The sequence below is a fragment of the Lycium barbarum genome, chromosome 10 (assembly GCF_019175385.1).
Source record: "Lycium barbarum isolate Lr01 chromosome 10, ASM1917538v2, whole genome shotgun sequence".
NCBI classification, from domain to species: domain Eukaryota; kingdom Viridiplantae; phylum Streptophyta; class Magnoliopsida; order Solanales; family Solanaceae; genus Lycium; species Lycium barbarum.
This window is the reverse complement of record NC_083346.1, coordinates 121080020-121093223: the sequence shown is the minus strand read 5'-3', so window position 1 is coordinate 121093223 and position 13204 is coordinate 121080020. Positions and strand designations below refer to the sequence as shown.

Here is a 13204-nt window from a genome sequence, read left to right as displayed (position 1 = left end):
TTAGTAAATATAAAACCAACAAAACCGACAACGATCGAGAATAACCAAACTGATAAATTTATATTATGTTTGATTTGGTTTAATAACTAAAAAAATCCATTAAATTGATTTAGTTTTGATTTTAACCAAAACCCATCTGAACACACCTAATGTCAGCAGAAGGATAGAGGGACGAGCCAATTATCTACCAAATTTAGAACTGTGCGTCATTGATCCACGAAGGCTTTTCGGTTATAGAAAAAAATTCAAGACTATTACTGTTACACTCCATAATAATCTGTGCTACTTGTATTAAAACAAGAAAGAATGAGTTAAGAAGGTTCAAGGAAAGTTAATCGAGTTAGTAAGAATATCGTTATATATACATGGTTTCCTTAAGTATCCCAAGGCGACACGGTTACCTAAAGGGTGTGGAATCGCGCTATGAGTATGTATATGAAGTAATGCGAGTGACCTTTTAAAGTATTTGAGATTATTAGTAATGATATAGAGGGTGGACAAAAGATATGAATATACTTTTGCGATTGGAGTTTCGTCAAAGCTTTGTGAGTTCTCTAGTTATGTTTAAGGTTATTGTGAGTCTCTGGACCCTTCAAGATGTGTATATGGATTTTTTTATTGATGTATATAAGTGTGTATATGTATGCATAAGAGGTTACATAAGGTTGGAAGAGGATTAGAAGTTAAACGAAATGAATCGGAACAACTTCAGTAAAATTTCGGACCCGATTTTAGTCTATATTGTAGGAGGCATATCTCCTTGAATATGAGGAGTTTTAAGGTGTTTCAAAAGCCTAAAATGAAGTTCATCGAGTCTAGTTTGTAATGCAACAAACCGCTCGTCAAAATGATATCGGGATAAGGAGATATGGACGATGCAAGTTGGGCTGGCAGGGCAGCAAGTTTGGACCCGACCCAAACACTCACATTTCGGCCCATGAGGCCCATTAAACTCAATAGATAAGTCACCACTTTGCCCTATATCATTTCACACGACCTAAAACAGATCCAAAACCCTTATTTTCTCTCCCAAACCCCCTTTCTAATTGAGCCATCATATAAGCTAAATCCTAGACCCTTGACATGATATTAGTTAAAGAGAAGTTGTAGCTTAAGTTTTTTTTGTGTTGTTAAGCAAGCAGCTGGAAAGAGGAACAAGATTCTTGAAGATTCTGATTGCTAAAGGTAATTTCAACCTCCCACTCATGTTATCAATTTGGATTAAAGGTTTAATATGGTGTATACGTGAAGGAAACGTTGATATACAAGCTAGAGAGAGAGAGAGCATAAGCCATGGCATTCGGCCATGGCTAGCAAAATTGGAGCTCAAATTTGTTGATCCAAAAATCAGATTTTCTAGGTATTTCAGCCCTTAGGAAGGTGATAATAACGTGGAGAATTCATTTGGAGCAACAAGAACAAGTATTAGTGCATTTCACAAATTCTAGCTAAGTGGAAAAAGCCAACTTGTTAAGGTAAGAGTTGATCATTTTTCTATGTGTTTGATGATGAAGTTGGACGTGTGGGGAATATGCAAATGTAAATTGTATGTGTGAAATTATGTATCTTGATGTTGAAGCATAGTTGTAACTTGGTAACATGAATTGCACGAATGTTGGAATGTTGTTGAATGCCGTAGGGGCTGTTTTTAATTGAAATTTGATGGACTGATTTGAATTAATATTTTGGTTGTTGTAATCATAGATTATGTGATGAGAATGAAGGAATTTAATGGTTAGAGTTGGAGTTAAAATTGTTGTGGGTTGTTGTAAGGATTATAGAGATAATAATGTGATTTACTTGCATATGGATAGATGATGTGGTGTCGTGTGGCTGCTGTTATATTTCCCTGAAATTTGCTGAAAAGATGGCATGAAATAAGTCGTAAGAAGTGTATATGGGCTGCTTGGTGTGTTGTAAGTGTTCGTTAGAATTTCGGGCATCGTTATGTTATAGTTTAGGGGCTGTTTTCGGCCCAATTTGGAGAAATTGTTGGATCGTTGGAAATATTATGTGAATTGTTTAGAATGTTCTTAAATGTTGTTAGTATGGGTTTGGGTTAGTATTTGAATGTATAGGCGTTGATGTTGGCTTGAAGGTAAGTCGTTGAATTGAATATTTGGAAAGTTGTCGAATGATGAAAAAGAGAGTATTAATGTAATATTGTCTTTCGGATTGGTTATTGGAGTTGCTAGGTTGGTTATTGTGGTTGTTGTTGTTGATTTTGAGCGAGTTAAATTCTCGGGATGACCTATTTACAGGGGAAGTGCTGCCGAATTTTCTGTAGAATTTAATGTTAGTTCGGAATGAATGGCTTAAGTGCCTATGTTTAATATTGGATATTCGTTGGCATATTTGTAGACCTTGGGGAGCCCGAGGCGTAGATTGGAATTTACTTTAGATTGGCTATCTTGGAGTGCGTACGAGGTATGTAAAGCGCAACCCTTCTTTCTTTTGGCATGCCTTAGTTTTCAATAGGCTATATCACGAGCCTCGAGGAAATTCCAAATTCGAAATCCGAGCACGTTATGATCCTTATATATATTTCTTGGCATTCTTATGTATGTTGTGATGAAGTATGAACAATTATGTCTTCGAAAGCATTGATTTCCAAACTTTGTACAAAAAGTTGTTTTAAAGAATTCCGTAACTACGAAATGCCATATCTTTTGCATAAAGGCTCGGATTGCTCCAATATTTTCATAAGAGTTTGCATGATGTATAATGAGTATGTTTTCCATGAGCGGGCCCGATTCGGGTCGATACCCGTTCGTGGGTCCCGCGACTTTCCTTTATGTAATTCGGACGACTTTTGAAAGAATTTGGTATGATTATCATTTCGAATTTCAAATATGATCATTTTACTTATGTTTGAATTTATGATAATGATTTTATGCATATGACTACTCTATTAACTACTAAACAAAAATTGTTTTAAATAATTCATTAAGTCTTATAAATTTTTTTGGCACTCGGAACGACTTCAGAAAGGTATGCTTCTGTAATTCATTATGACATCCGAAACTCACTTATTATGATCCCGTCTGACTTCATTGAATTGGTTTGTCATTGATATGCCTCATCGAGTCTCTGAAAATATTTATGATATTTTAACTGCATTTAGTTTCTCACTACTCTATTCGTGGATGCCCCAATGTTTCCCACACTGAGCCCGGGCCAGGATATGTTGTCAAGCGTAATCCTCTGCATTGTTCGCCGTGCCTCGATGTGAGGGGGCAGGTATACGTGTACATGGGTTTGTGGAGTATGCTGTGCCATGTACATATGTTCTGATATGATTTGCCATGGCCATCTGATATGATATACTATGTTACGAGGTTATGCCCCTATTCTGATTCTTCTGTGTTGTGGCACCAGCGTCGGGAGGGTGGCCACGTTCTGTTTGCCGAGTCCCTTGGCAGGGGTCGGATTTGATATGACATATGTTTCTGTACACACTCCGCATGTTTTGAAGATATGTATTTGATACTTTGGATTTTCTACTCACTTTTTCTGTACGTTCTGTACCAGTTATGATTTTGGTTCTGTAATTCAGGCTTTACATATTCAGTACATATTTCGTACTGACCCCCTTTCTTCGGGGGCTGCGTTTTCATGCCGCGCAGGTACCGACGACAGGTTTGCTGATCCGTCCGTCTAGGATATCTTTTCTGCCATTTGGAGCGCTCTTTTATTCAGAGCCCATCTTTTGGTACAGTCTGTCACTACTGTATATATATATATATATATATATATTCTCGTTCATGGGTACGGCGGGGCCCTGTCCCGTTATATGATTCCGTCGGTCTGTTTAGAGGTCTGTAGACATGTTTGTGGGTTAGGGTCTTTCTGTACGGATGCGTGTATATGTTGTGTTTGGGCGATCTCATTCGCCGCGGCGGCCGGTCCGCATATGTTTAAATGTTGCTTTGTTGGCCCTGGGTGGTCATTGTTGGTATTATCTGTGCGCAGGGTTAATTTGGATAGTCTGTAAAACAAAGGAAACTCTGCCAAAATTTTTCTGGAAATTATCTAAATATTGAAATATAGCCTTGTCGGCTTCTGCTATATACTTGAATGCGTTTGATAATATTCGTTCTCAACTCTGTTTAAAAATGATGATTTAGTTTGTATGTCCGTTTGGGTGCCCAAGTAGGGCACCAGTCGCGGCCCACGGGGCTGGGTCGTGACAATTACCTATATCTAGAATCATACTGTTATAACATATCACGATTCCCATTTCTACTAGGTTTTCGAACTTGAAAATAGCAGCCAACTCTTTAGCTCTTCGATGTATATATACAGCCATCAGATATATTTTCAGAAACAAGGAATTGTTAAGATAGTACTAAAAAGGTACTAAGCTCAAAAATATAAATATCTCTGTCACATACAGTCAGAGAAGAGAAAGCACAGGACTAACACCACAAGTTGTCCCCAGTAACCCATCATTTGTGCATCTCAGTTTACCAAAATGCTAAACCAAGAAAATCATCAATAGATTTTGAGTATTTTGAGTACTTCAATAGCTCCCCATTTTTATTTTTTTTAAATGATCAAGAAATTCATCTAAAGCTATGACGGACCTATAGTGTAGCTTGTAGGTACTCAAGAAGCCGTTGTGCTCTGCTTGGACATTATATTTTTGAGATAGCGGTCAAAAATCATAATTCAGGTATCACTTTTTTGTGAGTTTCTACCAGAACTATCAAGTGTCTTGTTTCCTACCTAAACAATCACCGCCTATTTATCAAAACACACCTCGACTAGTAACTGATGATGCGTGGTGTATATCCTCAACACTCCACGCGAATAATCAAAGGAATTAATTGAATTTTTTTTTAAATATAAGAGATAATGGTCAAAACCATATTTGAAATACCACCTTTTTGCGAGTTTCCACCACTATCATATACTAGTCAAGGTGTGTTTATAAATAGTTGATAATAGTTCAGCTAGAAAACACAAACACTTAATAGTACAGGAATGTTTTGATTAATAGTTTAGATAGGAAACATAAACACATGATTGTTCAGATAGGAAACTCACAAAAAAATGATACTTGAGCTGTATTTTTTACGATTATCTTTATATTTTTATCTGTTAGCATACAGAAATATTGGCTCAGCACCCAATCTCAAAGTAGCACTTCGAGATTTAAAGTAGTGGCACACCCATGAGTTAAAATTCTTGAATTCGCTAGTTTGGGACCAACGACAACCTTCATAAATTTTTATATGGAAAGCTAAATATAACTTACAAAAATACTGGATGAACGCCCAATCTCAAAGTAGCATTTCGAGATTCAAGGCAGTTGGGCATCCACAAGTTAAAAATCCTGAATCCACAACAGGCTTGGTTCAATAGCACAAGATTCAGACTTGTGATCCAACTCACTAAGCCTGGGAGGATACTCCGATAGTTCGTCTCTTACTACCTATTTGACTGCTATCCTAGTCTTCTTCCTATTTCATTAGATAAAGCGTCTTCACTAATAGATAGATAAGATTGTTTGCTTCTGAGTGCCTATATGAAGCCCTTAAAACTAAAGAGGATAAATCTCTACGGCCCTTTGTAATGACGATGCATAGGCAGGCAACAAGGTCCCATTGAAAAGATTGTTGTCAAGTCATTCTAGCTCTTTGCATCTTCCCTAACCCCTCATATCACTATCTTTAATAACCTAATTATTCGAGCCAACTTACGTGCGAGATACCTCCCACCAACACAAGTATCAGGTCCCTCTATTCACAAAAGCTTGGACACAGAGGAAATAGTTGCATAGTATTTTGGATTTGAACCTACGACCTCATGGTTCTCAACCCCTCATCCCTATTTTGCGATCACATCTTTTAGGATACACGAACAGCTAAAGAACTTTATTGACACATATCTAAGCTAAAAGAGCAACAAATAGCCCAGCGCGCAAAACTCTAATTTGGCATGCTAGCATTGTACATCTTGAATCTTATCTCCACACTGAGCAACACGAACTATTAATAACTCTCAGACAAGCTTTCAAGCATACAAGACAGCCACAACACAAACTGTTCAAATATACACTATGAAATGATACTCCAGTTAAGTCTTCCCGTCTCTACTTGCATATAGAGAAAACAGAACATGTCCAACAAGTGAACAGTAGTTGCTCAAGAGGCTAATTTGGAACAAAAAGATCAACATATCGTGTCATTAAATAAGATATGTAAATTTACACAACGTCTACACACACATAGCCATTTCACATTTTGCATCACTCCATGCTCATCATTAGTTTAAGTAGATGATAGCCATAATTATGCATATATTTCTTAGCACTATCATGCCAGCATGCATATCATTGTACTGAATGATGTAATGAAATTAAAACTTGAAGATAAAGCCATGATTCCATGCATAATAACTGATTATTAGGCTTTTTTCAAACCTCAACAACAGTTGCATAATAGAGACATGAAAAGGATGAGTCATACTTGCACATTCATGAAAACCAAGTCTTTCCTAATCACAACTTTAATTTCTTCAAGAAGCTAAAGCAGCCTAACTTGAGTTCATGTTCAGGAAGTTCGTGGTTAGCAAAATTCAGCTCTTCCAATTAAGTAACTTCTTATCATCCATTGACTTAAAAAGGGATGAGTAATAATTTTGAACTTGTAAAACCTGGATTCATCTCTATAACCCAAAAAAAACGCGACCTTTACGGTAAAATTTGTAGCTTAAACTTTAGGATGAGTTATAAGCTTTACAGTATGATAAGGAAAGAACATTAGTACTGTCACCAACAGTGTTATTTATGCATTTCAAACTATCAAAACGCTAAACCAAGAATATCAACAATAAGAATTCAGACACGAAAAGAGCAACTTTAGACCATGCCTAGAGCTCTAATTTGACATTCTAGCTACACATATCGAATGGTATCTCCAAACAATCCCCACCCAACGCAATCCTCCAAGACCAACCTGAACAAGAAGCCAAGGGGGGAAATATATAGCTTGTTTGGACAAGCTTCTAGGAAGCTAAAAGTGCTAATTTTTTTCAAAAAGTGCTTATTATAGAAAGTTTGAGGTGTTTGGCCAAGCTTTTAGGGGGGAAATAAGTGTTTTTGAGTAGTTGCAGAAGCTGATTTTCAGAAGCTTTTCCCCAGAAGTGCTTCTGAAACATTGACCAAGCACAAAGTGGTGCTATAATATTGACAAAAGTATATTACAATTTAGTTAGCCAAACACAAACTGCTATCATCCAAAAGCACTTTTCAAAATAAGCAGATTTTGGAAGCTCGGCCAAGTAAGCTAATAATCCATGACATTTCACGAGCATCCGGAGTCTGCATCTCCTCTTGAATTATGTAATGGAGAATCATTTTAGAGTACATGTCAAGACAACAGATTATAAATTTTGCTTTAACTGTCTGTTACTCAACATATACTAATCATGCATCTAACCTGTAAAAGAAATGCAGCAATTCACGTGACAACAAGAAAGCCAATGTAACGTAAATGAAATTCGAGTTAAAAAAGTAATCAAGCCTACTTACAGGCAGAGACAAGTATATTAATAAACTTCCAAAAAAAGGTGAATCATACTTGCAAGTTCATGATGATCAAGAAGTCTTCCCAGTCACATCTATTTTATTTTTCAAGAAGCCATTGCACATAAAGGCTAAACTTGAATCCATGTTCGGAAAGAGTTTTAGACTGGAGAATTTCAGCCTCACCCCAAATTAAGAAACTTCACATTATCTATGACTTAAAATAATAACTTGTCAAGCTAAGACAGGTCATCCACAAAAAACGATCTCCAGCAGAATGCTGCAAAAGCATTAGAAGAAATTCATCTGAACAAAAGCATCACTCACGAAAAAAAAAAAACTAAATACGATTAAAGGAGCAAATGAAGGAAAATCTAACAGAATGAACAGTCTTTACAAGATAATTTTTTTTTCTTTTTGGATAAGTAGGTATTGGAAAGAGATTAACTGACAGGAGTAAAAATAAATGGATGAGCATGCTCATCTTAAAAAACCATCCGATCAAGAAAAGGAATTTTCAACATCCTACTTTTGGTGGCCGGAACAGTGTTCCGCAATCCACCAAAATAACGAAATGAAAGATTAAACAACTGTTTTACTGGGAATTAAAAATATCAAAAGTCTAAACATGTATCGTCACGGACTAAACAAAAAGGTACCAAGTAAAACCTCTGCAAAGGCCCCCAAGGATATACAAGTAAACAAACAAGGCGCATTGGTACCCTCTATGTAAGTCTACCTGATTGTCACAAACTTGTTGGTACCATGTTTAGCCCAGTGAGTCCTCAGATCAATTGGATTAGCAAAATTGTATCCTTCCGAAGCAAGTTTCTCCAAAACCTTCTTGAATGCACCTTGGCTCATCTTTCTTCCAGCAATTCTTGCTCCACGTCTTTTAGTACTCATTGGAAGCGGATACATTGATATACTAGTAGTGCAACAAGCCGACTGCCAGCCACCACATCCCCATCGATAGCATTGCTGAGGAGCACCAGTACAGGAACAAACCGGTATAGGAATACCAGAAATATCCATGTCAATTCCATTTATTACAATGTCCATGCTCTTCTTTGCTGGTTTTGCTCTTTGGGGGTTCCCATTTTCCTTAGGTACAGCGGATGAGGCTTTCTTCGACTTCTTCGCTTTAGGAGCTTTGGGAGTCGTACCACCTGTCTTTCTCTTCGAAGGACCGGTACTTTCTTTCTTAACACTCGGTGGTGGTTCCTCCACAGCAGGATCGGGTTGTTGTTGTACCATTTGCATGGAATGACTTGCAGAAGAAGTTTCAGGGAGAACTGTAGTGTAAGGATTCCCCGGAAACATATGAAGAAATTTGTCTCTGTGATTTATCCAACTGTCCCTTACATAATCAATGTGAGATAAAGGTGCTTCCGGAATGATAGAATCCCGAGAATGGTACACCCCATTAGCACCAAGCATAATTGGATTCTCACGCCTAGTAAGGAAAGGTTTTGTATCTCGATCAACAACCGATGACATCAGCTGAAGACCTAGGTGCCCTTTAAGGGAAGGTTCGTAATAACCCCAGTTCCTCATGTTCAAACCGTCGTCATCCATCAATAAACTACAGATCAATGCAAACAACACCACTTAAACATTAACTTTTTCGCCACAATTAGAAATGCCCAACAAAAATGCATTAAATTCCTAATCTCCATATATCAATCATAACAAAACCATAACGATTTGAAATGGAATAGGAAATAACAAACACAAGTCAACCAAACATACTATGAGCAGATCCAGAAACCCAAATCCAAAAATAGAACAGTCAATGCCAGTAGCAAATGGATCAAATCTACCCATACCCTATGTTGCTCGGACTCTCCAAAATTGTTGTTGCACTATGTCGGATCCTCCAAAAAGATCCTCCAAAAATGCACTGCTTTTGGAGGATCCGACACACACCCGTCAACATTTTTGAAGAGTCCGAGCAACATAGCCCATACCCATGGCTTTCATTCCAATTCACATGCAATTTCATCAACCTTATTATAGCAATGGAATGTCTAACTAGAAAATTTAACAAATCTTGATAACCCCAACTAAAATATGTGTACCCAAAACAAATTGGGCACTCAAAACTCATCAAATTCAACATTGCAACCACTAGAAATGAAAACCCACAAATAAAAATAGAAACTTTAGAGTTTCCAAATCAGCTATGAAGCAATTAATTACAAAATTGATAAATCTAATAACCCCCATCACAAATAATTGAAAATCCAAAAATGGGTACTCATAAAATTCAATTGAAATGAAAACCCACAAATAAAAATACAATTTTATGTTATCAAAAATATCCCCAACACAAATATTTCAAAAATCCATAAATGGGTTTACTCAAAATCAACATAAAATTCAATAAAAATGAAAACCCACAAATAAAAATAGAATATTTAGGGTTTCCAAATCAGCTATGAAGCAATTATTTACAAAATTGATAAATAAAATTTTATGCTCAAAATCAACATAAAATTCAATAAAAATGAAAACCCACAGATAAAAATTTAATCTTTATGGTTTCCAACAAAAAAAATTCAAAATCCATTAAAAGGGTAACTCAAAATCAACATAAAAATAGAATCTTTATGGTTTCCAACACAGATCTGATACAATTAAGATGCACAAATAACAGATCCAATATATTACTAAAAAGGAAACTAAGAAAAAATATATCAGAACATTAAAATGGCATGCAAAAATAGAATTCTTTATTTATTTATTTTGTTAAAATAAATCAAATGAGGAAAGAGAGAGACAGAGAGAAAAGTCCAGATTTTTAAAGAAAGAGATATATGAGAGAGAGAGAGAGAGAGAGAGAGAGAGAGAAAAACTTACTTGTTTGGTAAACAGCTTCTTAGGGTTTTTTTTTTTTCCCTTGAGGAGAGAGAGAGAGACAGAGGAGAAGAGAGAGAAAGGAAGAGAGAGAAGAAAGGAGAGAGAGATGATAGAAACCCTTTTAAGAAAGAGAGAGGAGAGAGGAGAGAGGGGGTGGGTACCCTTTTATGATTTATTTTATTTTTAAAAAAAAAAAAAACTTCAAAAGAAAGCTAGTAGTAATAAATTAATGGAGTAGTACAATAGAGTTTGTTTAAAGGAAAATGACAAAAATGGTCTCTTATGTTTGAGGATATGTTAAAAATAGTTTTCTAAGTATGTATGGAATGATTTTGGTTGTTTTAAGTTTGTCGAAAATTAACACTTTTAGTCTATATAATGTATTTATCGAATATGAATTGGAGGCTTGTCTCTGGAGTCTTATGCGATAAAAAGATACTATTAAAAACTTGAAGGTAAGTACTACAGAGTGGTGGTTAGATGGACTTTGTTGTATGCGGCGGAATGTTAGTTAGTTAAGAACTCTCATATTCAGAAGACGCACGTTACGAAAATGAGGATGCTGAGATAGATGTGTGAGTATACTAGGAGAGATAAAATTAGGAATGAGAATATACGAGACAAAGTGGGAGCGCCCTTTGTGGTGAACAAGATGAGGGAAGTAAGACTAAGATAGTTTGGGCATGTGAAGAGAAGAGACGTAGAAGCCCCCAGTGAGAAAGCGTGAGAAATTGGATATAGTCTACGAGGAGAGGCAGAGGTAGGTCGAAGAAGTACTGGAGGAGGTAATTAGACGAGATATGGCACAGCTTTAGCTTAGCGATGACATGACATTAGATAGGAGGGAATGGAAGTTGCGGATTAAGGTAGAAGGTAGTAGGAAGTTGAGTGTTATCTTTTTTTCTTTTTTTTTTTGGCAGGATAAGGCTTGGTGATAGTCTAGTGAATCGTGTGTATGGTACTATTAGCCTTACTTGTAGTTTTTTTTCTTTCGATGTTTGTTTTCGTCTTGTTGTTTAATGTGTTTCGGCTAATGAACTATTTCGTTGTTTTTACTATTATCTTATTAAAATGCTTTTTTCTCTTTTCCTTATTAGTTGCCTTGTCTTCCTTGTTGCTGCATTTCCATTTTCATAGCTATTTTGATTTGTGATACTTGACCGAGGATCTTTCGGAAACAGTCTCTCTACCTCCGTGAGGTAGGGATAAGGTCTGCGTACACTCTACCCGTTCCAGATCCCACTTTGTGAAATTATATTGAATATGTTGTTGTTGTTGTTGTTGTTATTGTCTGTTAGATTTAATGGAAACTACAATGAAAAAAATTAGGGTGAACTCGTATTTGAGGTACAATTTTTGAAGTTTCTGCTATTTTTTATTTATTTATAGAGTTTGGTGCAATTTCTTGAGATGCAATTTTTGCCATTTTTTTTTTTAATATCTAGTGCCTTTTTTGTGTTGTATGCTTTAAGATTTGATGGGACATATTTGGTGTTTATGCTTAAATCAAATCTATTTTCCATTATTTTCGTCAAATCTAACAAACATGAGTTATTAAATATTTGTTAGAGACTAAAGACAAACTTAAATGATGAAAACCATTCAATGCATACACTTAAATGATGAAAACCATTCAATGCATACATAAAAGGACTAATTTAAACCTACCTTTAAATATAAGGACCATTTTTGTCATTTTCTCCAATTTAATTATTAATACAATAAAGCAAAAACAGCCGAATATTATCTTTACGTTTACTACTTGCAATCTTGAAGCATAATAATAATAATCTGGGAACCCATTCTTATCCTCTCTCTGTTCAAAACTAGGGGTACCAACTTTACGAATTTAAAACAACAATATTTTTTTTTCCTTCTAAGCAGGTTATATTATTTCCATCTCAGCATATATAATATGTCTGTCCAAAAGAATATGTTCATTTTATTAAACTTTAGTTATGTTGTCTCGTTTTGATTGCATCGAGTAGTGCTTATGCACTATGTCACCATTTATTTTTTACTGAAAAAGCTCAAATATGCTATCGAACTATCGAAAATAGCTTATTTATGTCACTTGTCAATAGTTTGACTCATTTATGCCATCGAACTATCGGGAATGACTCATCCATGCCATTTTTCAATAAAGTCGGTTTTACAATACCAGATATGACACTTGGTCACCAATTAGAGGTCCACGTCGTTTAATTAAACTAACACAAATTAAATCCTAAATTAAGCTAAAACCGAACCCACAAATCTGTGCTGGTTTAATTAAACGGACCTCTAATTGGAGGTCAAGTGTCATATCTGATATTGTAAAACCTGCGTTAATAAAAAATGGCATGGATGAGTCATTTCTGATAGTTCGATGGCATAAATGAGCCAATCTATTGGCGAATGGCATAAATGAGTCATTTCCGATAATTCGATGACATATTTGAGCCTTTTCCGTATTTTTTATAAAGAAAAAAAAAGGCAAAATATATAGTCATTTCATTCAACTGAGACTTATGCCAATGTGTGCTTATTCAGCAAAAATACTTTGATATGGCAAGACAAATATTTCTCACCTCCCATTGTTCCTTAAAATGTATTTAAAAAGTTACTTTGAACTTACTCCTAAACATAAAAATCTTTTTTGTTATTTTTTCGCTGTCACACCATTCACATTTATGAAAATTTAGCAATGAAATTGACTATTTAGTCAAAAAAAAATTTTTTGTCTTATATAGCTTTCATTGTCTGGGAAAAAGATGAGTATACACTCTCCTATGACCACTTAAAAATTTGAGTAGAAGAAAAAAGAATCTT

At 35.6% G+C, this 13204-nt stretch overlaps 1 protein-coding gene and 1 long non-coding RNA gene across 3 annotated transcripts; one reads left to right on the top strand and one right to left on the bottom strand.

Annotated features, from left to right (window-relative positions):
* Positions 1–266: 266 nt before the first annotated feature.
* LOC132615936 (uncharacterized) lies at positions 267–3922 on the top strand. Of its 2 annotated transcripts, none has more exons than XR_009572902.1 (3): positions 267–1475; positions 2362–2427; positions 3627–3922. It is a non-coding gene; the product is annotated as an uncharacterized LOC132615936 (long non-coding RNA). The 2 variants fall into 2 exon arrangements; XR_009572903.1 differs by having other exon boundaries at positions 3379–3922.
* A 4039-nt stretch (positions 3923–7961) lies between these two features.
* On the bottom strand, positions 7962–10550 carry LOC132613655 (protein BASIC PENTACYSTEINE2-like). Its single transcript, XM_060327779.1, has 2 exons — positions 10394–10550; positions 7962–9116 (listed from the first exon to the last, which is right to left on the bottom strand). Exon 2 carries the CDS (start codon positions 9107–9109, stop codon positions 8267–8269), a length of 843 nt encoding a protein of 280 aa, XP_060183762.1. The 5' UTR covers positions 9110–9116; positions 10394–10550; the 3' UTR covers positions 7962–8266.
* Between the last annotated feature and the right edge of the window lie 2654 nt (positions 10551–13204).

Bases quoted from the DNA above. Each gene is read 5' to 3' on its own strand.
- LOC132613655 (XM_060327779.1), bottom strand. From the start codon at position 9,109: ATGGATGACGACGGTTTGAACATGAGGAACTGGGGTTATTACGAACCT.